This window comes from Macaca fascicularis, chromosome 5 (genome assembly GCF_037993035.2).
Source record: "Macaca fascicularis isolate 582-1 chromosome 5, T2T-MFA8v1.1".
In the NCBI taxonomy this organism is placed as follows: Eukaryota; Metazoa; Chordata; class Mammalia; order Primates; family Cercopithecidae; genus Macaca; species Macaca fascicularis.
Genome location: NC_088379.1, coordinates 149912767 through 149940324, shown reverse-complemented (window position 1 = coordinate 149940324; position 27558 = coordinate 149912767). Strand labels below are relative to the sequence as shown.

General features: G+C 40.2%; 1 protein-coding gene across 5 annotated transcripts in view; it reads left to right on the top strand.

Moving 5' to 3' along the window:
- Nucleotides 1–27558, top strand: part of ANAPC10 (anaphase promoting complex subunit 10) — a 115524-nt gene that overhangs the window by 58919 nt on the left and 29047 nt on the right. The window contains exon 5 of one of the 5 annotated variants that reach the window (XM_065545548.2): nucleotides 15492–15632. The exons of the other annotated variants lie outside the window; for them this stretch is intronic. Within the exon in view, the coding sequence (XP_065401620.1) occupies nucleotides 15492–15629 (138 nt within the window). The 3' untranslated portion in view covers nucleotides 15630–15632. The remainder of the gene's footprint in view (nucleotides 1–15491; nucleotides 15633–27558) is intronic. 5 annotated transcript variants of the gene reach the window in all.

Sequence of the window (27558 nt, the reverse complement as noted above, 5' to 3'; positions counted from 1 at the left end):
CGTTATTTTCATCATAAATGTTGAGAAATACAATGCCACTTTTGATTTCTGATGCTTTGCATGTTTTCTCTCTAGAAAGTGATGTCTCTTGATCAAAAGTATCTGTTGAATTTGTTGCCTGCTTCTTATAGGTTTTGCCTTAGTTAGGTTTTTTTTGTTGTTGTTTTTTGTTTTTGAGACAGAGTCTTACTCTGTCACCCAGGATGGAGTGCAGTGGTGCGATCTCTGCTCACTGCAACCTCGGCCTCCCAGGTTAAAGCAATTCTCCTGCCTCAGCCTCTTGAGTAGCTGAGATTACAGGTATTAACCACCACACCCAGCTAATTTTTACTATGTTTAGTAGAGACAGGGTTTCATCGTGTTAGGCTGGTCTCGAACTCCTGACCTCAAATGATCGTCCTGCTTCAGCCTCCCAAAGTGCTGGATTACAGGCATGAGCCATCGCGCCTGGCTGCCTTAACTTTTTTTTCTTTTTTTTTCTTTGAGATGGAGTCTCACTCTGTCATCCAGGCTGGAGTGCAGTGGCACAATCTCAGCTCTCTGCAACCTCCGTCTCCTGGGTTCAAGCGATTCTGCTGCCTCAGTCTCCCGAGTAGCTGGGATTACAGGTGTGCACCACCATGCCTGGCTAATTTTTGTATCTTTGGTAGAGACAGGGTTTTGCCATGTTGCCCAGGCTGGTGTCGAACTCCTGACCTCAGGCGATCCACTCACCTTGGCCTCCCAAAGTGCAAGAATTATAGGCATGAACCACCGTGCCCTAGCTTAGTTAGCTTTTTAGTAGTCCTTTTGAAAGCAGCTTGATTCTGAAATGACCTTTTATTTATTTACTTTTATTTTTGTTTTGTAGAGATAGGGTCTCACTATGTTGCTCAGGCTAGTCTGGAACTCCTGGCCTCAAGCTATCCTCCCCCTTCCACCTTCCAAAATGTTGAGATTACTGGCGTGAACCACCAGGCCCAGTTGTAAAATGGCCTTTTAAAGGCTTCATTGTTATCAGTTGTTTAAAGGTAACTTGGTCTCCATGTATCTTTCTGCTTCAACTGGAATTTTTTTTTTGAGACAGGGTCTTGCTCTATTGCCCATGCTTGAGTACAGTAGCGCAATCATGGTTCACTAGGACCTAGACCTTCTAGGTTCAATCGATCCTCCCGCCGCAGCCTCCTGAGTAGCTGAGACTACTGGCATGCTACCATGCCCTAATTTTTGTGGTTTTTGTAGAGACAGGGTTTTGCCGTATTGGCCAGGCTGTTCTGAAACTCCTGGACTCTAGGATCCGCCTGCCTTGGTCTCCCAAAGACATGGGATTATAGGTGTGAGCCATTGTGTCTCGCCTTTATCTGGATTTTTAAATAAGCAATTGTTTACTTAATAGTTAAATGACTTATATAAAAAGTGTTTTATAGTGACTGTTTGGCATTTTAAATTTATGATTCCCCCACCTGTTTCTCAGTGGGTTATAATCCAGTGGCATGATATGAAATAGCCTGTTTTCTTAGATATATTTCTGACATGTTTACTTAAAGGCTAGTTTTAACCTTTCTTTGTTTTCAATATTTATTTACTGTTAAAATTTATGGTGATAGGGCTGGGTGCAGTGACTCATGCCCGTAATCTCAGCATAATAAAACATTTTAAAAATTATGGTAGTAGAATGATAGTGTACTTTTTAATTTGCTGTACCTTAAAAATTACTCATACATGTGAACAGTCTAAATTTCTATATATTTGATAAGATTTTCTCATACCTGCCATACATACAATTCTGTTTCATTTTTGTTCTAAGATAAAAGATACATTTCAATATGTTTATTTATTTTAGAGCTCGCATAGCAGCAAATCGTGGTGTTACCTGGAGTATGAAGGACTTGGTAAAAACTAAATCTCATGGATAGCATGAGGAACTCGGCAACTGTGTTCTGGAGTTTCTGTTGTGTCCTTAGTGTTTCCCTGTTCTCCAAAGTCCATAAAACACACGTGCATGCATGCACACATGTACACACACACACACACACACACACACACACACATATCTGTTTGGTATAAGAAATAGAACATTATGAGTATCTCAGTTCCTGTCACAAACCTTCCCCTACCCTTTAGGGAAAACTATGATCCTACCTTTTTATGATAACTTTCTTAATTGTCCTTATAGTTTTACCACCTGTGAATATGTACCTCAGCATTGAGTGCTTGTTTTTGAACTCTAAGTAGTTTAGACTTGATATTGTTAAGTTTCTGCCTTTCTTTTTTGTTTTGCTAACTCACTAACTCATAGTTTTTTTATTTTCAATTATACTAACTTTGAATTTTCATAATTTAATGTTTCTTTTTACTACAGTAAAACATGTATGTTGGTTAAAAGTGTGAAAGAGCTGGGTATGATGGCATGTGCTTATAGTACCAGCTACTTGGGAGGTGAGGCAGAAGGATTGTTTGAGCCTTGGAGTTCAAGGCCAGATGGGACAACCTAGCAAGACCCCATCTCTTAAAAAAAAATAGCATGAAATACTTGCGGTAGCACTTGCAACAATCATACTTCTCACCCTGCCCCACACTCTTGCCTCACTCCTTGGGAGCAATCCTGTTAGCTCTGTTAGCCATTTTTTGTTAAAAAATTGTAGAAATATTTACTTTCATATTTCTAAATGCATGTACATAGATACCTGTATTAGATGTGTACAATTCTAAATAAAGTGTACATATCTATATTTAAAGCTGTGATCTAATCATATTTGCTATAACACATCAGGATTTAGCTCTCTAATCCCATTCCTTCTCTCATCTACTTTGCTTATCTTCATCTTACTAGTGTAGGTTTTTGTGGTATTTGTTGAAATCATTATGCATGTTTTCATTATTATGATCACATAAGTGTTTTTATGCCTGAATCATACCATGTCCTAATGCTTACATTTTTTTAGGCATTATTTTGTTTTCCTGGAATTAATACTTACCTCCTTTGTTTCTTAACTTTTAAAATGTTGGTTACCAACATGTCTGTAAATTTTCTGACAGATCTATAAACTCTTTCTTGAAACAGCAACCCATAACTTCCAGTTCCACATTTTTTCCTGGTAACATCCCTCCTGGACTTCCAGCTCATCTGCTGTCAGTGGAAGGTTCCTCAGAAAAGCAGAGAGCATTGAGGGAGACCAGGGTTGTATAGTAAGGGATTTACTACAGGGATTCTACCTTTCCCAAGTAGAAGTTGGTTAAATAAATTCTGTAAGACTGTAGTTTTCACATCTGATGTAAACAGATGAGCTTGAAGTCCATAGGGCAGGAAGTTGAAAGTGAAGATTTATGTAAAGTGGTGGAGAGCAAGAACGATCTGGAACCTATGAGCACAGGCTGGAACCCATGAAGATGAACTGGAATCATCCATGCTCACTGCCTCCAATCTTGTGACGAGTATCCTGCAGAAGAAGTTGATACCTTTTTTCTTAGAGCTAAACATTCACCTAACCTAGGAGTTAGAGAGCCTGCAGGAAGATCTAAGGGAATGAGAGTCAGTTGTAGTCCTGGTTCTTGCCCCATGACAGTGGTGTGAAGCAGTAGATAGTGACATTGTATGTGATCTATAAAAGCGCCTGCTTGTCTTCAGTGTAAAAATAAAATGGCTGCTGCCTCTCTTCTGCTCTCCAAAATCTTGAGAGCTTGTTTGGGGATTCTGTGAGGGAAGCATAGCTACTCGTATATTCTTGACCAAAGAGTGGTCCTCCTTTATCAGGGAGGGTTGTCCTCTTTGACCAAGCACACAGCTTTGGGAGGGATGCACACAGAGCAGTGAGGGAGGAAGGTGACACCAATCTAGCCAACTAGATCTGCTGAATCAACCCTGGTGATTAGTGGGGTGACAGATAGCCTTCACATCCTGCTCTCCAAATCTTGCATGAAAAGAACTCTTGTGTCTCATCTCACTAGAATTGTGGGTAAGGGAATCTTGAGAAACGTACTTTACACTAGCTTGAGTTGACACATTACGAAGTCGCCACAGGTGACCATGAGAATGCTCCTCTCAGATCTCTGCCCACAAACAGTAACTGACTGATGGCTCCAGCTGCTGCTCTCTGAAATCCATCACCATGTTTGTTCCAAGGCTATGCTTCTCAGATTCTGACCCAGTCAGTGACTGAGCACAACAGGGACACTAAAGCAGGCTCATTCCTGGGAGACGTTGAGTCATCTGACGGACAGTTTCATCAGATTTTCCTTAGACTGGCACTGCAGCCTAACACATAGCCACCCAGCCTGCCTTCCTTCCCTGTCTCCTTCCCCTGGGTCGAACCTGCATCACCATCTGTATTAGTCAGGGTTCTCTTAGAGGGACAGAACTAATAGGATTTTTTTTATATGTATATATAATTTTTATCCTATATATAGGATGAACGTATATCGTATATGTAGGATATTATATATATAATATATATCCTATGTTATTTTATACATCTATATAGGACATGTATGTGGGATATATATATATAGGGGAGTTTGTTAAGTGTTAACTTACATAATCACAAGGTCCCACAATAGGCTGTCTGCAAGCTGAGGAGCAAGGAGAGCCAGAATGAGTCCCAAAACTAAAGAACTTGGAGTCTGATTTTCAAGGGCAGGAGGCATCCAGCTTAGGAGAAAGATGTAGGCTGGGACCCTAGGCCCATTTCTTCTTTTTACATTTTTTCTGCCTGCTTTATATTCACTGGAAGCTGATTAGATTGTGCCCACCAGATTAAGGGTGGATCTGCCTTCCTGAGCCCAGTGACTCAAATGTTAATCTCTTTTGGCACCACCCACAAAGTCATATCCAGGATTAATACTTTGTATCCCTCAATCCAATCAAGTTGACTTTCATTATTAACTATCGCCAGTCTACCCCTTGTCAACTTGAACCTATACACATCTCCTGAGATCCTACATCATCTTCATATAATGACAATAATGGGTCATAGTTACACCTAACATGATACAACTATCCTTCATACAGCCAGAAATGCATCAATTCCCAACTCAAATACTAGTACATAAAGTTAACAATACTTAAATGCTGATGTGAAGTCTGTAAATCTTATGTCACATGATAAAGGAAAAGGAAATAAAATGAAGATATTTTCTTAGTACAAGTCTATACATGCACAAACATGTTTTTAACAAAAGCAGAAGGAAATACTCATGGCAGTTACAGTCCTCATTTCTGCAGCTGGTCACATGATCGTAGCTGGTATTGATGACTACCTTCTTCTGCTACCTATTCTGTATTCCCTTTGCCTTCAGCAAGTGCCTCAGTAGGTCATGGATTTTTTTCCTGGTGGAGTGACCCAAAGTTTGTTCCTGAAGAGTCTGGGTCATTTGTAGTCCTGCCTGGGTTGAGCTGTTGTAGTTTCCCGTTGACCTTAATCACAGGGCATGGTAATACTAATAGATGTCCTAATGGATCTCCTGTATTCCATGCATACTCTTCCTTACCTCCATTGTGGAGTAGTAGACTGATTTCATCTTGATAGTCCAGGTCAGTCATCCCAGCCAACACTGTAACTCCCTTCTTAGCTTATTGACTTAAAGATAGGAGGAGCCCAAAGTGTCCAGGTGGCAATCTTAACTTCCAGTTTAATGGAATCGTTGTTGTGTCTCCAGGTCGCAGCATTCCTCCCTCTGAAACTAAGACCTCTAGGCCAGCAGAACGTAATGTTGTGGGAACAGGAAGCAAAACTGTTGCCAGTGGATCACTAGGGGTGATGGTGGTACCATTTTCACTTCCACCTCTTGATTCCTGGACCTGTGAATCCTGGCTATGGGAGAAACAGTACCATATATTGGACCCTGATTCATAACATACACAGCCTTCTGGAGAACTTTGCCCCAGTCCTGCAAAGTGTTGTCATCTAGTTGGCATTGTGATTGTGACTTCAAAAGGCGATTCCACTGTTCTGTCTATCCAGCTGCTTCAGAATGATGGGGAACATGGTAAGAACAGTGAATTCCATGAGCATGTGCCCACTGCCACCCTTCTTTAGCCATAAAGTCAGAGATAATGCTGTGTGGAATACCATGACAGTGGATAAGGCATTCTGTGAGTCCACAGATGGTAGTCTTGGCAGAAGCATTGCATGCAGGATAGGCATATCCAGTAAGTGCCTATTCCAGTGATGACAAACCTCTGCCTTTTCTATGATGGAAGAGGTCCAATATAATCAACCTGCCACCAGGTAGCTGACTGATGGTGCCACATCAAGGGCTCAGTGTTGGTCTCTGCTGCTGGCAAATTGGGCACTCGGCAGTGCCCTTAGCCAGGTCAGCCTTGGTGAGTGGAAGTCCATGTCGCTGAGCCCATGTGGAACCTCCATTCCTGCTACCATGGCTGCTTTGTTCATGGGCCCATTGGGTGATGACAGTGGTGCTTGGGGAAAGAGGCTGTGTGGTGTCCACAGAACGGGTCATCCTATCTACTTGATTATTAAACTGCTGCTTTGCCAAGGTCACTCATTGGTGAGCACTCATATGGGATACAAATATATTTAGCTTTTGACCACTCAAGAGAGGCCCATCCACATACCTCTTCCCTAAATTTCTTGGTCACCAATTTTCCAATCATGGTTCTTTCAAGTCCCTGACCATCCAGCCAGTCCATTGGCTACAGCCCATGAATCAGTGTAAAATCACACATCTGGCCATTTCTCCTTCCATGCAAAGTGCACGACCAGGTGCACTGCTCAAAGTTCTGCCCACTGGGAAGATTTCCTTTCACTGCTGTCCTTCAGGGATGTCCTAGAAAAGGGCTGTAGTGCTGCAGCTGTCCACTTTTGGGTGGTGCCTGCATATCATGCAGAACCATCTGTGAACCAGGCCCTAGTCTTCTCTTCCTCTGCCAGTTGATCATAGGGAACTCCCATGAGGCCATTGGTGCAGGCTGCGGGAGAGAAGTCGGGGTGGCAGGAGTGGAGACCATGGGCATTTGAGCCACTTCCTCATGTAACTTGTGCCTTCTGGACCTGCTCAAGCCTGATCATGTATATACCACTTCCATTTGTTAATGGAATGCTGCTGTGCACAACCCACTTTATAGTTAGATGGGTCAGAAAGCACCCAGTTCATGGTAGTCAGTTCAGGTTGCATGGTGACTTGATGACCCATAGTCAAACGTTCAGTTTCCACCAAAGCCCAGTCAAGAGCTGTCTCTCAAAAGGAGAGTAGTTATCTGAAGAAGATGGCAGGGCCTTGCTCCAAAATCCTAGAGGCCTCCACTGTGATTCACTGTGGAGGCCTGCCAAAGGCTCCAAACAGCATCCCTATCTGCCACTGGCACCTCAAGCACCATTGCATCTGCTGGGTCATGTGGCCCAAGTGGCAGAACAGCTTGCACAGCAGCCTGGACCTGTTGCAGAGCCTTCACTTGTTCTGGACCCCACTCAAAACTGGCAGCCTTTCAGTCACTCGATAAATGGGCTGGAGTAACATACTCAAATGAGGAATGTGTTGCCTCCAGAATCCAAATAGACTCACTAGGTGTTGTGCCTCTTTCTTGGTTGTAGGAGGGGCCAAATGCAGTAACTTATCCTTCACCTTAGAAGGAATATCTCAATAACACCCACACGACTGGACCCCTAGAAATTTTACTGAGGTAGAGGTCCCGGAATTTTAGTCAGATTTATTTCCCATCCCCTGGCATGCAAATGTCTCACCAGTAAGTCCAGTGTATTTGCTACTTCTTGCTCATTGGATCCAGTCAGCACAATGTCATCAATGTAATGGACCAGTGTGATATCTTCCGGAAGGGAAAAGTGATCAAGGTCTCTCCGAATAAGATTATGACACAAAGCCAGAGAGTTGATATACCCCTGAGGTAGGACAGTAAAAGTATATTGCTGGCCTTGCTAGCTGAAGGCAAATTGCTTCTGATGGGCCACAGGAATGGAGAAAAAGCCATTTGCCAAGTCAATGGCTGCATACCAGTTACCGGGAGATATATTAATATGCTCAAGCAATGAAACCACATCTGGTACAGCAGCTGCAATTGGAGTCATCACTTGGTTAAGCTTACGATAATCCACTCTCTTTCTCCAAGATCTGTCTGTCTTCTGCACAGGCCAGATGGGAGAGTTGAATGGGGATGTGGTGGGAATTACCACCCCTGCATCCTTCAAGTCCTTGATGGTGGCACTAATCTCCACAATCCCTCCAGGGGTGTGATACTGTTTTTGATTTACTATTTTTCTAGGTAGAGGTAGCTCTGTTGGCTTCCATTTGGCCTTTCCCAGCATGATAGTTCTTACCCTACCAGTCAGGGAGCCAATGGGGGTGTTCTGCCAGCTACTAATTATGTCTATGCTAATTATGCATTCCGGTACTGGGGAAATGACCACAGGATGAGTCTGGGGACCCACTGGATCCAGTGTAAGTCAGACCTGAGCTAAAACTCCATTAATTACCTGACGGCTGTAAGCCCCTACTTTAACTGGAGGACCAAGATGACGCTTTGCGTCCCCTGGAATCAATGTAGGCTCAGAGCCAGTGTCCAGTAGTCCCCAAAATGTCTGATCATTAGCCTTTCCCCAATGCAGAGTTACCTTGATAAAAGGCCAGGGGTCTTCTTGGGGAAGGATGGGAGAAAGATTCACTGCATAAATTGTCGGTAATGTAGTGGGGTCCTTCCTCAGGGGGACCTGGCCTCCCCTTCATTCAAGGAGTTCCGGTCTGTAAACTGGCTCAAGTCTGGAAATTGAGAGGCCGTGATTCTCTGTTTTTATAATTCAGATTAGTACTTTGTCCATTCGACCTAGAAGTTTTCTCTTTGTAAAAGTTAAGTAGGAATGCAGTTGGCTTCCTATCAATTTCACTTCTAGGAACACCATGATTAATTAGCCAATGCCAGAGCTCTACACAAGCAGACTATTCTGATTGCTGCTTTGTCTCTGCTGTCCATTATGGTAGCTATGCCCACCTTGCCTTGATGACTGAGTGCTGCCACTTGGCCCCTGCCACCTTGGGATTCAATTATTCCCATTTTATTTAAATTTTGTAGTTGAGTGACTGTGGTTCCCATCATTAGATCTGACATACAGAGAAGAGCAGTTACAGGACTCTTCAAAAATGCAGTTGCTGCCCTCACAAATCTGTTTTGCAAGTCTTTGGTCAAGGGTATATCTTCTGGACTCTCCCAGCTGAAATGAGTAGGTCTAAAGTGACTAATCCACTACCCCATCCCAATCTCCCTAAGCCTTTGGAACCCTTCCTCTACATTAAACCAAGGGAAATCAGGTATTTCTAGCTCTTTCACAGTGGGCCATTTTTGAATCCATATTTCAGCTAACTAAGCAAATAAACTATTAGAACCTTTTTTAACTCCTTGAGCTGCAACATTAAAAGCAGAGTCCCTACTTACTGGACCCAAATCAATAAATTCAGCCTGATACAACTCTGTGTTCCTTCCACCATTATCCATACCCTTAATATCCATTCCCATGCTTGTTCTCCAGATTTCTGTTTATATACATTTTAGAGAACTTAAACAGTTCTTTTCAATTGTAGCACACCTCCTCATGGGTCACACTCTCCACTTCACCTCCAGGAGCCTGCCAGGACTTTAGTCTAGCTATAGGTCTAGAAGCAAACAGGGGTGTTGGGGGTGGCTTCTGAGGAGAATCAACATTTTCTTGCCTAGCAACTACCTCAGAGGAGGTCATCACTGTTGCCTCAGGCAGCACAGGGTTTATCTCCTCAGACAAAGGTGGAAAGGCTGATGGCAGTGTGGGTCGGGGAGGGGATGTTGCCACTACTGGGGATGGGGAAGCTGTTTCTTTTGGCAAAAGAGCCTCATCAGAGTTTACAAACTCAGTGTCCCCAGCTTCATCAGGGTCCTCCCACTCTTCCTTATTCCAAGTTTCAGGGTCCCATTCTTTTCCAATCAATGCCCTCACTTAACAGTAGACACCTGGCAAGGCTGTACATGCATCTTTCGTTGCAGGTCAACTACTCACATGATAAGAGCTTGTGTCTGTTTTTCCACAATTTCAGCTTTTTCTTTAACAGGGATTAAAACTCCCACTCAGGGCAATCTTAGCAGATTTGAGGCTCACTACCTGCTTCTGAAGCCAGGAGTTAGAATCCCTGAGTTCATCATTTTCTTAATCACTTTGTCCACTGAACTTAGGAGCAACCAATCAGCTTCATTATGTTCCTTGGTTGTCCACATATGGTCAAAGGTATTATGTGTAGAGTCACTAAACTTGCTGCTCACGAGTGGCGAGTCAAGTGTTGAATGCATTTATTTTGCATAACTCTCTAAACAGTTTACACCAAGGACTATCAGTGTTTTCCATACTGTTAGAAGTAGAGTCCTTAGCATTTTTGGGTCTAATCATATTACGCAGCCAACTCCAGAAACCTCAAAACCAACAAAACAACCCATTCCTCTAGAACCACTCCTGGTACCAAAAGCTGTATTAGTCATGGTTCTCTTAGAGGGAAAGAACTAATAGGAGATATATATATGTATGTATGTATGTATATGAGTTTCTTAAGCATTAAGTTACACACAAGGTCCCACAATAGGCTGTCTGCGAGCTGAGGAGCAAGGAGAGCCAGTCCAAGTCTCAAAACTGAAGAACTTGGAGTCCTATGTTCGAGAGCAGGAAGCATCCAGCACGGGAGAAAGATGTAGGCTGGGAGGCTAAGCTCATCTCTCCTTTCACAATCTTCTGCCTGCTTTATATTCACTGGAAGCTGATTAGATTGTGCCCACCGGAGTAAGGCTGGATCTGCCTTCCCCAGACCACTGACTCAAATGTTAATCTCTTTTGGCAACATTCGCACAGGAACACCCAGGATTAATACTTTGTATCCCCCAATCCAATCAAGTTGAAACTCAGTATTAACCATCACACCATATAACAGCTTTTTCAGCCTCCCCTGGCTCCCTCCCCATTTTCTCTTACAGACATTTCCCCTACTAAATTTCTCGTATTTCTAGCCCTGTCTTGGTGTCTGCTTCTCAGACACAGCTGTATTCTTAAGACATCCCTTTAAGATCATCCTGGGAATTTCCTTCACTTTTTCTTTTGGGAGACCTCTTATTTCTGGATCCCAGGTCTTCCTCATTCTTGGTTTACTTCCTTTATTGGTGGAATACATCCTCCACATGGGAGGTAAATTGTTGAAACCTTGCATGACTGAAAACTTTATTTTAATCTCACCCTCGAGGGATGATTTGGCTACATATGGAATTCTAGTTTGGAAATAATTTTCTCTCAGAATTTTAAACACATCCTCCATTGCCTCATAGTTTCAGCGTAAATGTTGAGAAATACAATGCCACTTTTAATTTCTGATGCTTTGCATGTGACCTATTTTTCTCTCAAGTAGCTTTTATAATCTCCTTTTTCTTGATGTTGTGAAATTTCATGATACTGTGCCTTATTGTGTGTGTGTTTCCTTTATTGTGCAGGGTGCTCAGTGGTTTCTATCAGTTTGGAGATACCTGTCCTTGAGTCCTGGAGACACTCATGTGTTCTTTGATAGTTTTTAATTGTTTTCTCTGTGTTGTCTATGTGAATTCACATTTATTAGCTATGATAACTTCTTGCATTGGACCCTAATTTTCTCATTTTCTATTTCTTTTGTTTTCTTGTCTTCCAATTCATTTAACTTCTATTAAATTAAGAAGTTTTTGGCCAGGTGTGGTGGCTCATGCCTGTAATCTCAGCACTCTGAGAGGCCGACGTGGGCAGATCACCTGAGGTGAAGAGTTCAAGACTAGCCTGGCCAACATGGCAAAACCCCATCTCTACTAAAAATACAAAAATTAGCAGAGTGTGGTGGCACTTGCCTGTAGTCTCAGCTACTCAGGAGGCTGAGGCATGAGAATTGCTTGAACCCAGGTGGCAGAGGTTGCAGTGAGCCGAGAACGTGCCATTGCACTCCAGCCTGCAAAACAAACAAAAAGAAGAAGTTTTTGCCTGTGTGTGTGTGTGTGTGTGTGTGTGTGTGTGTGTGTGCGTATGTAGGCAAAAACGTCATATATATATGTGTGTATATATATATAAATTTCTAAGACCTCTTTTTGTTCTTTGACTATTTTAAAAAATTAACATTCTGTTCTTGTTTCATGGAGGCAATATGTTATATCACTGAGGATGTTAATGATACTTTGTTTTGTTTTTTTAAATTCTAGTGCTTCCTTTACTGCCTTTCTTTGGAGTTCCTTTTTTTTGTCTTTGTTTGCTTGCTGCTTTCAATTTCTGTCCTGTTTTGTTTTGTTTCTTACATACCAGGAGATCCTTGACTATTTTCTCTTATTTAAGAGTGAGGCACAAATAGTAAGTTTGGAACAGTTTGTGTTGATAGAATTTGTTCTTAGTGGGCCTTCTATAGTGTAGTCAGGCTGGAAGCCTCACCTCCTTCACGTCTTTGCACACATCACCTTCTCATTGAGGCCTATTCTAATCACCTTATTTAAAGCTGTACACACCTGCCCCTAATACTTCAGCTGCCTTTTCCTGCTCTGTTTTTCTCCCATGCACTTTTTCTTACCTGATATGCTATGTAATCACTTATTGATTACATTTATTACTAGAACATCGCTTACAAGAGAACAGGGATTTTGTTGTTCTTGGTTTCATTGATATATTCCAACCAACAAGAATAGTGCCTGCACAAAATAGACATTCAGTCAATCAATAAATGTTTGTTAAATTGAGGACACTCACACATCATTATGTATAGGTCTTTTCTTATGTATTTTCATTTTGCCCAGAAAATAATAATACATTCTCTGGCCTGGGGCACATGGCAAGGGATGGGAGGTGAGATATGTAGGAAACTACAAAGTGTTCTGCCTAGGAGTCAGTGTTCTTGTAACTGAGCAAGAGGAAGGGAGGTGAGATTTTACTGTGAAATGTGCAGATGTACAGTTCTTTTTATATTCAGGTGCTGCCATCTAGTCTTGTTTTACCTGAATCTAGACCCTCTTTAATCTAACTGGTAAGACCTTATTTTTCTGTAAGAGTGGGAAAGGAAACCATCAACTGCTTGCTCACGCTGGTGGCAGGTAAGAATCTAGGGCTTTATTCCTTATACTACAGACATATCTCATTTTATTGCACTTCACTTTGATAAATATTGTGTTTTTACAAATTGAACATTTGTGGCAACCCTGCATTGAGCAAGTCTGTTGGTGCCATTTTTCCAACAGCGTGTGCTCATTTTGTGTCACTGTCATGTTTTGGTAATTCTCGTAATATTTCAGACTTTTTCATCATTATTATACCTGTTACGATCATCTGTGATCAGCAGTCTTTGATGCTACTTTTATCATTGTTATGGGTCTCCACAAACTAAGCCCATGTAAGATGGCAAACCCAATCGATAACTGTGTGTGTTCTGACTACTCCAGCATCTAACCAGCTGTTTCCCATCTCCCTCCCTCTCCTTGGGCCTCCTTATTGGTTGAGACACAACAATATTAAAATTAGGCCAATTAGTAACCTGACAATGGTCTCTAAATGTCCAAGTCAAAGGAAGCGTCTCACGTCTCTCACTTTAACTCAAAAACTAGAAAGGATTAAACTTAATAAGGAGGGCATGTTGAAAGCCAAAATAGGCCAAAAACAAACCTCTTGTTCTATTGGGAAAGTTCCTGAAGGAAATTAAAAGTGCTACTCTAGTGAACACATGAATAATAAGAAAGCAAAACAGCCTTATTGCTAATATGGAAAAAGATAGAAAATCAAACCAGCCACAACATTCCTTTAAGTCAAAGCCTAATCCACAGTAAGACTCTTAACTCTTGAATTCTATAAAGGCTGAGAGGTGAGGAAGCTGCAGAAGAAGTTTGAAGCTAGCAGAGGTTGATTCATGAGATTTAAGGAAAGAATCCTTCTTCATAACATAAAAGAGCCCAGTGAAGCGTAAGTGCTGATGGAGGAGCTGTAGCAAGTTACCCAGATCTGGCTAAAATAGTTGATGAGGGTAGATACACCAAGCAATACATTTTCAATGTAGGCAAAACAGCCTTCTGCTAGAAGAAGATGCCAACTAAGACTTTCATAGCTAGAGAGAAGTCAATACCTGGCTTGAAAACTTCACAAGACAGGCTGACTCTTTTGTTACGGGCTGACGCAGCTGGTAACTTTAAGTTGAAAGCAGCACTCACTATTCTAAAAATCCTAGGGCCCTTAAGAATTATGCTAAATCTATTCTGCGCATGTGCTATAAATGGAAGAACAAAGCCTGTATGATAGCACATCTGTTGAAAGCATGGTTTCCTGAATATTTTAATTCCACTGTTGAGACCTACTACTCAGAGAAAAAGATTTATTTCAAAATATTACTGCTCATTGACAATGTACCTAGTCACTGAAGAGCTTTGATGGAGATGTACAAGGAAATTAATGTTGTTTTCACGTTTGCTAATACAACTTCTGTTCTGCAGCTCATAGATAAAGCAGTTATTTTAACTTTCAAGTCTTACTATTTAAGATGTACATTTCATAAGGCATTAGCTGTCATAGTGATTCCTCTGATGGATCTGGGCAAAGTAAATTGAAAGTCTTCTGGAAAAGATTCATCCCAGATGTCATTAAGAAATTTATGATTCATGTGAGAAGGTCAAAATATAAAAATTAACAAGAGTTTGGAAGAAGTTGATTCCAGTCTGCACTGACGACTTTGAGAGGTTAAGACTTCAGTTGAGAAAGTAACTGCAGGTGCATTGGAAATAACAAGAGAACTAGAATTAGAATTGGAGCCTAAAAGATGTGACTGAATTACTGCAATCTCATGATAAAACTTGAACTGATGAGGAGTTGTATCTTATGGATGAGCAAAGAAAGTAGTTTCTTGAGGTTGAATCTGCTCCTGGTGAAGATGCTGTGAACACATTGTCAAAATGACAACAAAGGATTTAGATTATTACATCAACTTATTTGAAAAAGTAATGGCAGGGTCTGAGAGGACCGACTCAAATTTTGAAAGAAATTTTACCTTAAGTAAAATACTATTAAACAGCATTGCATGCTACAGATGAATTTTCCATGAAAGGAAGAGTCAATCATCGTGGCAACCATCATTGTTGTCTTATTTTAAGAAACTTCCACAGCTGCCCAAACCTTCAGTGACACCACCCTGATCAGTCAGTAGCCATCAACATTGAGGCAAGACCTTACACCAGCAAAAAGGTTATGATTCATTAAAGGCCCAGATGATTGTTAGCACTTTTTAGCAGTAAAATATTCTTAAATTAAGGTATGTGCATTATTTTCTTGGATATAATGCTATTGCATACTTAATAGATTCTAGTATAGTGTAACACAGCTTTTATTTGCACTGGGAAACCAAAAAATTTGTGTGACTTGCTTTATTGCAATATTTCATTTGTTGTGATAGTTTCAAACTGAACCCTCAAAATCTCTCGGGTATGCCCCTATAGACTTTCAACCAGTTTTCTTGTTCGCTTGTTTTTTTGTATTTTTATCCTAACTTGGCACCCCTGCTTTCAGAACTACCTGGTACTTCAAATTTCGGAGATATTAGGGTACTGTGTACCTTGCTTCTTGTTGACCTCCTCCTCGCTGCCCTCTTCCCCACCATCCCTATTTCTACACATCTCAGGGACTAAACAAAGTGGAGAAAGATAATATGTAAGTTTTATTTTTTATCACTAATCTCTTTTTTTTTTTTCCCACCTCATCAGTTTTTATCTTCTATTCCCATTGCTTTTGTGGATTTGTATATTTTTCAAATGCCTCAGCTGTCATATTAGTTGAGTTTTGAAAGCAAGAAGGAAAGGATACTTACTCAGTTCAGTTTCCTAAAGTACTTTTCCAAAACGCTTGCAAATTAATCAATGGTGTTTCAGTTATAGCTCGTTGCACGCTCAAAGGTCTGGGCTTAAGTGATCCTTCTGCCTCAACTTCCTGAGTAGCTGGGACTGCAGGCACACATCACGATGCCTGGTTAATTTTTTAATTTTTTGTAGAGATGGGGGTCTTACTATGTTGCCTAGATTTATCTCAAACTCTTGGCCTCAAGCAATCCTCTGGCCTCAGCCTCCCAAAGTGTTGGGATTATAGGCGTGAGGCCCTGTACCTGGCTGAACTTGAGACTTTAAAGGAAAAGTTGGGGACTGGGGTCTCATATGACAGATCAAAAGTCCCTATAATTATTCTTATATTTACATGCATAAAAATAATTTTCTAGAGAGTATCCAAGATGTAATCCATTTTAACTGATGTACAATTAATACTTTTTGGCCATTTGTTGATCTTTGGGATACTTTCAAAATCTGCCTTCTTCATGGTATAAAATTATTTTTGCATTATTACAGACTATATAGGTAAAATATAGTTAGGCAAAGGACAGTTCAAGATAAAGCTGAGGAGGTAAGCAGAGACCAAAATCGTGCAGGACCTTGTCAGCTATTTTAAGGATGTGGATTTATTCTTATGGTAATGAGAAGCTTATGAAAGATTTTCCGAATTTACATTTTTATCAAATGACTGTGGCTACTAAGCAGAGTTTACATTTGGAGGAAGACAAAAGCGGCTATGGCAAAACTAGTTAAGAGACTGTTAATAATAATTTGAAGGCCAGGCGTGGTGGCTCATGCCTGTAATCCCAGCACTTTGGGAGTCCAAGGCAGGAGGATTACTTGAGCCCAGGAGTTTGAGACCAGCCTGGGCAACATGGTGAGACCACATTTCTATAAAAAATACAAAAATTAGCCTGGCATGGTGGTGGTCACCTATAGTTCCAGCTACTTGGGAGGCTGAGGTGGGAGGATTGCTTGTGTCCAGGAGGCCGAGGCTGCAGTGAGCTATGAGCACGCCACTGCACTCCAGCTTGGGCAATAGAGCGAGACCCTGTCTCAAAAAAAATAGTAATCTGAGGTGACAAAAATTTGTGGTTACCTATGCAGTGTTCCTCTGTGTTTCTTCTTTGCCAACAGAGACTACTTTTCATCATAAAAAGAAAATGTCAGACATTCCATTAGCAAATTTCCTTTCAGTTACTGCACAGGATGTGATCCAGGCATGACCAATGGGAAATCTGATAGCTTCTGGAAAATATTTTCCTTTGTTGCTAAAAAAGGAAAATGCCTTTTTGGACATTGTTATATGAGAGTATGCTTATAGCTGCTGCAGGCATCACATTTAGAGTAGATCTTTTCTTAAAAAAAACTTTACATAGATACAGAAAAGTTCACATAAGTTAACACCTTACTGAATTTTCACAAATTGAGCACACTTATGTAACCAGCAGCCAGATAATAAACCTAGAAATGCTGTTTATGTCTCCTTATACTTCCTGAAGGCTAACCATTATTCTGACTCTATAGGATAGATTACTTTCACCAAGGTTTTGTCTGTTTTTATTTGTTGTTGTTGTTGTTGTTGTTGTTTTACTTTACATAGATGGAATCATATTGTGCATACTCTTTCGTGTCTGACTTTTATTCAACCTTATGTTTGTGACAGTCGTTGGTGTAATTGGGTAGTTAACAAATTGTTCATCCTCACTGCTATATAGTATTGCATGTTGTAAATGTACTCCAATTTATCCACTTGACTATTGGTGTATATTTTGATAATCTGGCTGTTACAACTAGTGCTCCTATGAACACTTTAGTACATACTGCATTTCTGTTGGATTTATAACTTTTTTGATTTGTAGTAGTTCTTTCTGTATTCAAAATAGGTGTCCTATGGTGGATATATGCATAATACTTCCCAGTCTGATGTTCGTTTTTTTCACTTCCTTAATGGTATCTTTTTTGATGAACAAAAATTCTTAACTGTAAGATAGCTAATTAATGTTAGTTGATTGGTGCTTTTGTGATCTATTTAAGAAAATGTTACTGGCTCCAAGGTCACAAAGATGTTTTATTTTCTTCTCAAAACTTTGTAGTTTTATCTTTCATATTTAGATCTAAATTCATCTGGAGCTGATTTTTGTTTATGGTGAGAAGTGTAGGGGTCAAAAATCTTTCCCCCCACCAAATGGAAATTAAAATCATCTAGCATCATTACTTGAAGAGACCATTTCCTATTGTGATGAAATGTCATCTTTGACAACAATCAAATGACTCTAAATGTGCGGATCTGTTTTTGAACGCTAATTAGTTTCATTAGTCTATTACTCTATTTTTGCACTAATTCCACACTGTTTTAGCTTTATAGCTTTATGTTGACTTTGTATCCAGTGACCTTGTGACATTATTTTATTAATTTTAATAGTTGGGAGATTTTTTTTTTGGATGTTCTAGATGTGCAATCATACAATTTTCAAATAGTAATTTTTTTTCTTCCCTTTCAATCCTTGTCCATCCCCTCCTCTCCCACTTGTAGTTCTTTTCCCATTGTTGCTCTCCTTTTTCCTTGCCTTGTTGCATTGCCTAAGACTTCAGTACAATGTTAAATAGAAGTGGTGATAGCGGATAATCTTGTCTTGTTTATGATCTCATTGGGAAAGTTTTCAGTGTTTCACTACCGTATATAATGTAGCTGTAGGTTGTTCAAAAGATGCTGTTTTTAATTTTTTTTTTTTTTTTTGGTTTGACAGTTTTTTATAAAGTTAAACTTGCCTGTGACAGAACAATTCCAGTATTAGGTATTTATCCAAGAGAAATGAATATACATGCTCACAGAAAGTTCTATACATGAATGCCTATATATGCTTTTAAAATTTTTTTAATTTAAACAAAAAATTTCCATAGATTATTGGAGTACAGGTGGTGTTTAGTTACGTGTGTAAGTTCTTTAGTGGTGATTTGTGAGATTTTGGTGCACCCATCACCCGAGCAGTATACACTGCACCCTGTTTGTAGTCTTTTATTCCTCAACCCCCATTTTCCTCCAAGTCCCCAAAGTCCATTGTATCATTCTTACGCCTTTGCATCCTCATAACTTAGCTCCCACATATCAGTGAGAATATATGATGTTTGGTTTTCTATTCCTGAGTTACTTCACTTAGAATAATAGTCTCTGATCTCATCCAGGTCACTGTGAATACTGTTAATTCATTCCTTTTTATGGCTGAGTAGTATCCCACAGTTTACATACATACATACACAGTTTACAAGTATACATACCACAGTTTCTTTATCTGCTTGTTGACTGATGGGCATTTGAGTTGGTTCCATGATTTTGCAATTGTGAATTGTGCTGCTATAAACATGCATGTGCAAGTATCTTTTTCATATAATGACTTCATTTACTCTGGATAGATACACAGTATTGGGATTGCTGGATCAAATGGTAGTTCTCCTTTTAGCTCTTTAAGAAATCTCCATACTGTTTTCCATAGTGGCTGTACTAGTTTACATTACCACCAGCAGTGTAGAAGTGTTCCCTGATCACTGCATCCCCAGCAACGTCTACTGATTTTTTGATTATGGCCATTCCTGCAGGAGTAAGGTGGTGTCACATTGTGATTTTGATTCGCATTTCCCTGATCATTAGTGATGCTGAGCATTTTTTCGTGTGTTTGTTGGCCATTTGTATATCTTCTTTTGATAATTGTCTATTCATGTCCTTAGCCCACTTTTTGGTGGGATTAATTTTTTTTTTTTTGGCTGATTTGTTTGAGTTCATTGTAGATTCTGGATATTAGTCCATTGTCAGATGTATAGATTGTGAAGATTTTCTCCCACTCTGGGCTGTCTGTTTACTCTGCTGACTGTTCCTTTTGCCATGCAAAAGCTCGTTGGTTTAATTAAGTCCCAGCAATTTATCTTTGTTTTTATTACATTTGCTTTTGGGTTCTTGGTCCTGAAATCCTTGCCTAAACCAGTGTCTAGAAGGGTTTTTCCAATGTTAATATTCTAGAATTTTTATAGTTTCAGATCTTAGATGTAAGTTCTTAAGCCATCTTGAGTTGATTTTTGTAAAAGATGAGAGATGAGGATCCAGTTTCATTGTCCTATATGTGTCTAGCCAGTTATCCCAGCACCATTTGTTGAATAGGGTGTCCTTTCCTCTACTTTATGATTTTGTGTAGTTGTTGAAGATCACTTGGCTGTTGGTATTTGGGTTTATTTCTGGGTTCTCTATTCTGTTCCATTGGTCTGTGTGCCTATTTTTATGCCAGTACCATGCTGTTTTGGTGACTGTGTACTTATAATATAGTTTGAAATCAGGTAGCATGATGCCTCCAGATTTGTTCTTTTTGCTTAGTCTTGTATTGGCTATGTAGGCTCTCTTTTTGGTTCTATGTGAATGTTAGAACTGTTTTTTCTAATGCTGTGAAGAATGATGGTGGAATTTTGATGGGAATTTCATTGAATTTGTAGGTTGCTTTTGGCTGTATAGTCATTTTCACAATTTTGATTCTACCATTCTATGAACATGGAATGTGTTTCCATTTGTTTGTGTTGTCTATGATTTCTTTCAGTGGTGTTTTGTAGTTTTCTTTGTAGAGGTCTTTTGCCTCCTTCGTTAGGTATATTCCTAAGTTTTTTTCTTTTTCTTTTCTTTTTTCTTTTTGCAGCTATTGTAAAAGGGATTGAGTTCTTGATTCAATTTTCTGCTTGGTTGCTATTGGTGTATGGGAGAGCTACTGATTTGTGTACATTATTCTTGTATCTGGAAACTTCACTGAATTCTTTTGTCAGTTCTAGGAGCTTTCTGGAGGAGTCTTTAGGATTTTTGAAGTAAACGATTATATCGTCAGTAAACAGTGACAGTTTGACTTCCTCTTGACTGATTTAGATGTCCTTTATTTCTTTCTCTTGTCTGATTACTCTGGCTAGAACTTCCAGTACTATGTTGAAGATGAGTGGTGAGAGTGGGCATCCTTGTTTGGTTCCAGTTCTCAGAGGGGATGCTTTCAACATTCAGTATCATGTTTGCTGTGGGTGTGTCATAGATGGCTTTTATTACATTGAGGTATGTTCCTTGTATGCCGATTTTGCCGAGTTTTAATCATAAAGGATGCTGGATTTTGTCAGATGCTTTTTCTGCATCTGTTGAGATGATCATGTGATTTTTGTTTTAATTCTGTTTATGTGGTGTATCACATTTATTGACGTGTGGATGTTAAACCATCCTTGCATCCCTGGTATGAAACCCACTTGATCATGATAGATTATTTTTTTGATATGTTGTTGGATTCAGTTAGCTAGTATTTTGTTAAGGATTTTAGCATTTATGTTCATCAGGGATATGGGTCTGTGGTTTTCTTTTTGGTTATGTCCTTTCCTGGTTTTGGTATTAGGGTGACACTGACTTCATAGAATGAATTAGGGAGTGTTCCCTCTTTCTGTATCTTGTGGAATAGTGTCAGTGGGATCGGTACCAATTCTTCTTTGAATGTCTGGTAGAATTGTGCTGTGAATCTGTCTGGTCCTGGCCTTTTTTTTGTTGGTAATTTTTAAATTACCATTTCAATCTTGTTGGTGGTTATGGTCTGTTTAAGGTATCTAATTCTTCCTGATTTAAACTGGGAAGGTTGTATGTTTCCAGGAATTTATCTGTCTCTTCTAGGTTTTCAAGTTTATGTCCATAAAGGTATTCATAGTAGCCTTGAATGATCTTTTATATTTCTGTGGTGTCAGTTGTAATGTCTCCTATTTCATTTCTTATTGAGGTTTTATTTGGATTTCCTCTCTTCTTTTCTAGGTTAATCTTGCTAATGGTCTATCAGTTTATCTTTTCAAACAACCAGCTTTTTGTTTCATTTATCTTTGTAATTTTGTTTGTTTGTTTTAGTGTCATTTAGTTCTGCTCTGATGTTGGTCATTTCCTTTCTTCTGCTGGGTTTGGGTTTGATTTGTTCTTTTTTCTCTAGTTCCTTGAGGTGTGACCTTAGAGTGTCAGTTTGTGCTTTTTTAGTCTTTTTGATGTAGGCATTTAGGGCCATGAACTTTCCTCTTGGCACCACCTTTGCTGTATCCGAGACGTTTTTATAGGTTGTCACTATTGTCATTCAGTCTGAACGTTTTATAATTTCCATCTGGATTTTGTTTTTGGTCCAGTGATCATTCAGAGCGGGTTATTTAATTTCCATGCATTTGCATGGTTTTGAAGGTTCCTTTCGGAATTGATTTCCAGTTTTATTCCACTGTGGTCTGAGAGAGTCCTTTATATAATTTCAGTTTTCTTAAATTTATTGAGGCTCGTTTTGTGGCCTATCATGTGGTCCATCTTGGAGAAAGTCCCATGCGCTATTGAATAGATTGTGTATTCTGTGGTTCTTGGATGGAATGTTCTGTATATAGCTCTTAAGTTCATTTGTTCCAAGGTCTAGTTTAAATCCATTGTTTATTTGTTGACTTTCTGTCTTGATGACCTGTCTAGTGATTTCAGTGGAGTATTCAAGTCCCCCACTGTTATTGTATTGCTATCTCATTTCTTAGGTCTATTAGTAATTGTTTTATAAATTTGGGAACTCCAGTGTTATGTCCATATATGTTTAGGATTGTGGTATTTTCCTGTTGGACAAGGCTTTTTACCATTATTTAATGTCTCTCTTTGTCTTTTTTAACTGCCATTGCTTTAAAGTTTGTTTTGTCTGACATAAGAGTAGCTATCCCTGCTCACTTTTGGTGTCCATTTGCATGAAATGCCTTTTTCCACCTCTTTAAGTTTATATGATTCCTTATGTGTTATATGAGTCTCTTGAAGGCAGCAGACAGTTGGTTGGTGAAATTTTTTTTTTTTAAAGATTTTGAGATTTTGAGATGGAGTCTCTCACTGTCACCCAGGCTAGAGTGCAATGGTGCGATCTCGGCTCACTGCAAACTCTGCCTCTCAGGTTAAAGCAATTCTGCCTCAGCCTCCCAAGTAGCTGGGATTACAGGTGCCTGCCACCATGCCTGGCTTATTTTTTTGTATTTTTAGTAGAGATGGGGTTTCACCATATTGGTTAGGCTGGTTTCAAACCGCTGACTTCAAGTGATCTGCCACCTGAGCCTCCCAAAGCATTGGGATTACAGGCGTGAGCCGCTAACACCCAGCCGTTTGGGGATGTAGTACATCTTTTAAGTGAAGCATTTAGGCCATTTACATTCAGTGTCAGTATTGAGATGTGAGGTACCATTCCATTCATCATGCTATTTGTTGCCTGTATACCTTGATTTTTTGGTTTTTGTTTTTGCTTTTCAAATTGTATTTTGTATTACAGGTCCTGTGAGATTTGTGCTTTAAAGAGGTTCTGTTTTGATGTGTTTCCAGGATTTGTTTCAAGGTTTCAAACTCCTTTCAGCTGTTCTTATAATGGTGGCTTGGCAGTGGTGAATTCGCTCAGTGGTTGTTTGTCTGGAAAACACTGTATCTTTCCTTCATATATGATGCTTAGTTTCACTGGATACAAAATTCTTGGCTGATAATTCTGTTTGAGGAAGCTGAATGCTTAGTTTCACTGGATGCAAAATTCTTGGCTGATAATTTTGTTTGAGGAAGCTGAAGATAGGGCCCCAATATCTTCTAGCTTATAGAGTTTCTGCTGAGAAATCTGCTGCTAATCTAATAGGTTTTCCTTTATAGGTTACCTGGTACTTTTGTCTCACAGCTCTTAATATTCTTTCCTTCATCTTAACTTCACATAACCTGATGACAGTGTGCCTAGGTGATTATCTTTTTGTGATGAATTTCCCAGGTGTTCTTTGTGCTTCTTGTATTTGGATGTCTAGTTCTCTAGCAAGGCCAGGAAGTTTTCCTTGATTATTCCCCCAAATGGGTTTTTTCAGCTTTTAGATTTCTCTTCTTCCTCAGGAACACCGATTATTCTTAGGATTGGTTGTTTCACATAATCCCGGACTACTTCTTGGAGGCTTTGTTCATATTTTCTTTTTTTTTTTCTTTGTCTTTGTTGGGATGGGTTAATTCGAAGACCTTGTCTTCAAGCTCTGAATTTCTTTCTTCTACTTGTTCATTTCTATTGCTGAGACTTTCCAGAGCATTTTGCATTTCTATAAGTGTATCCAATGTTTCCTGAAGTTTGATTGTTTTTTCTTCATGCTATCTATTTCCTTGAATATTTCTCCTTTCACTTCTTGTATCATTTTTTTTTTTTTTATTTCCTTGCATTGGACTTCACTTTTCTCTGGTGCCTCCCAGATTAGCTTAATAACTAACCTCCCAAATTCTTTTTTGGGTAAATCAGGGATTTCTTTTTGGGTTGGATCCACTGCTGGTGAGCCAGTATGATTTTCTGGGGGGTGTTAAGGAGCTTTGTGTTGTCATATTACCAGGGTTGGTTTTTTGGTTCCTTCTCATTTGTGTAGCTTCTGTCAGAGGGAAGGTCTAGAGCTGAGGGCTGTTGTTCAGATTCTTTTGTCCCATGGGCTGTTCCCTTGATGTAGCACTCTCGCCCTTTTCCTATGGATGTGGCTTCCTGAGAGCCGAACTATAGAGATTGTTGTCTCTCTTCTGGGTCTGGCCACACAGCAAGTCTGCCAGCCTCCGGGCTTGTACTGGGCATTGTCTGCACAGAGTCCTGTGATGTGAACCATCTGTGGGTCTCTCAGTCATGGATACCAGCACCTATTCCAGTGGAGGTGGCAATGGGTGAGATGGACTCTGTGAGGGTTCTTAGTTTTGATGGTTTAATGCTCTATTTTTGTGCTGGTTGGCCTCCTGCCAGGAGGTGGTGCTTTCCAGAGAGCATCAACTGTGGTAGTATAGGGAGGATCAGGTGGTGGGCGGGGGCCTAGAACTCCCAAGAGAATATGCTCTTTGTCTTCAACTACCAGGGTGGACAGGGAAGGACCATCAGGTAGCGGCAGGGTTTGGTGTGTCTGAGCTCAGACTTCCCTTGGATGGGCCTTGATGCAGCTGCTGTAGGGGATCGGGGTGACGTTCCCAGGTCAATGGAGTTGTGTACCTAGGAGAATTATGGCTGCCTCTGCTGAGTCATGCAGGTTGTCAGGGAAGTGGGGGAAAGCCAGCAGTCACAGGCCTTATCCAGCTCCCACATAATCCGAAGGGCCAGTCTTACTCCCACTGTGCCCCCCACTAACAGCACTGAGTTTGTTTCCAGGCAGTGGGCGAGCACAGCTGAGAACTTGCCCCATGGTACCCAACCTCCCAGCTGTGAAAGAAAAGGGTTTTAGTTCTTCCTCTGCCTGGGGAGTCTGCATGCTGGATGCTAGATTCAAGCCCTCCCCTGAGTTCTGGCCAGGAGGCTTCTTGACTGGTTCAAATTGTTACAAAATTCAGCCGGAGACTTCCTTCTCCCTGTGGCATTTTCTCCGCACCGCTGGCCACCCTCCTGAAGGATCCCTGTGATGCCAGGCAAGAATGGCCTGCTTGGGGACCCAGCAAGCTCCCAGGGCCTTTTCCACTGCTTCCTCTACCCCTGTATTTCACTCTGCTCTGTAAATTGATTCAGGCCCAGGTAAGGTCAGAATCTTCTCCCTCAAAGGAGACCTTCCAGTTTCCCCAGTAGGGGTGTGTGCTTGGGGGCGGAGGATCTCCCTTTCCCACTTCCACAGTTTGGGTACTCATAGTATTTGGGGTGTCTCCTGGGTCCTGCAGGAGCAGTCTGCTTTTTTCAGAGGGTCTGTGGGTCCTCTTGGAATTCCTGATATATTCCTGCAGTCGCTCTGGAGCTAAAATTCACCATGCAAGTTTCCACATGCTGCTCTGTTCATCCGAGTCAGAGCTGCAATCTCTAGTCCTGCCTCCCATCCACCATGATGATGTCTTTGATTATATATCAAAAGATGCTATTTTTTATTGAGGAAATTGCATTCTGTTTCCAATTTGCTAAGAGTTTTAAAATCATAAATGAGTATTGAATTTTGCCACTTTTTTTTTTCATATAATGAGATGATAGTATAAGTTTTCTCTTTTCTACTATTAATAAAGTCATAACATTGGTTGATTTTAAAATGATAATCCAAACGTGCATACCTAGATTGATGTATTATCCTTTTTATATATTGCTGGATTAGATTTGCTAATGTTTGTTTTAGATTTTTTTCATTTGTGCTCATGAGAAAGATCAGTTTGTAAATGTTCTTTCTTATACTATATTTATCATATTTTGGAACAAAAATTATGCAAGCTGCTGTTTTGTTCTCAGATTGCTATAAAGAAATTCTTGAGGCTGGATAATTTGTAAAGAAAAGATGCTTAACTGGCTTACAGTTCCACAGGCTGTACAGGAAGCATGTCTGGGGAAGCCTCAGGAAACGCTGAATCATGGCAGAAGACAAAAGGGAAGCAGGCACGTTTTACGTGGCTGGAATTGGAGGAAGAGAGGGAAGGGGGAGGTGTCACACAATTTTAAACAACCATATCTTGTGATAACTCACTTACTATCATGAGAACAGCACCAAAGGGGCAATCCACTACCATGATCTAGTCACTTCCCACCAGGCCCCTTCCATCACTGGGGATTACAATTTGACATGAGATTTGGGCAGGGACACAGACCCAAACTATATCAAGGCCTTATAAAAATAGTTAAAAAGTATTTCTCCCTTTTCGATTCTCTGTATTTGTGCAAAATTTAGGTCATTTTAAAAATATTTAGAAGAACCCAGTCCAACTGATAAAGCCATCCAAGTTTGGAGTTTTGTTGTAGATTTTAAATTATGAGTCAGTTTCCTTTTTATTATTATTATTATACTTTAAGTTCTAGGGTACATGTGCACAACGTGCAGGTTTGTTACATATGTATACATGTGCCATGTTGGTGTGCTGCACCCATTAACTCATCATTTATATTAGGTATATCTCTTAATGCTATCTCTCACCCTCCCCCTCCCCACAATAGGCCCCGGTGTGTGATGTTCTCCTTCCTGTGTCCAAGTGATCTCATTGTTCAATTCCCACCTATGAGTGAGAATGTGCGGTGTTTGGTTTTCTGTTCCCGCGATAGTTTGCTGAGAATGATGGTTTCCAGCTGCATCCATGTCCCTACAAAGGACACAGACTCATCCTTTTTTATGGCTGCATAGTATTCCATGGTATATATCTGCCACATTTTCTTAATCCAGTCTGTCGCTGATGGACATTTGGGTTGATTCCAAGTCTTTGCTATTGTGAATAGTGCTGCAATAAACATACGTGTGCATGTGTCTTTATAGCAGCATAATTTATAATCCTTTGGGTATACATCCAGTAATGGGATGGCTGTGTCAAATGGTATTTCTAGTTCTAGATCCTTGAGGAATCACCACACTGTCTTCCACAATGGTTGAACTACAGTCCCACCAACAGTGTAAAAGTGTTCCTGTTTCTCCATATCCTCTCCAGCATCTGTTGTTTCCTGACTTTTTAATGATTGCCATTCTAACTGGTGTGAGATGGTATCTCATTGTGGTTTTGATTTGCATTTCTCTGATGGCCAGTGATGATGAGCATTTTTTCATGTGTCTGTTGACTGCATAAATGTCTTCTTTTGAGAAATGTCTGTTCATATCCTTTGCCTACTTTTTGATGAGGTTGTTTGACTTTTTCTTGTAAATTTCTTTGAGTTCTTTGTAGATTCTGGATATTAGCCCTTTGTCAGATGGGTAGATTGCAAAAATTTTCTCCCATTCTGTAGGTTGCCTGTTCACTCTGACGATAGTTTCTTTTGCCATGCAAAAGCTCTTTAGTCTAATTAGATCCCATTTGT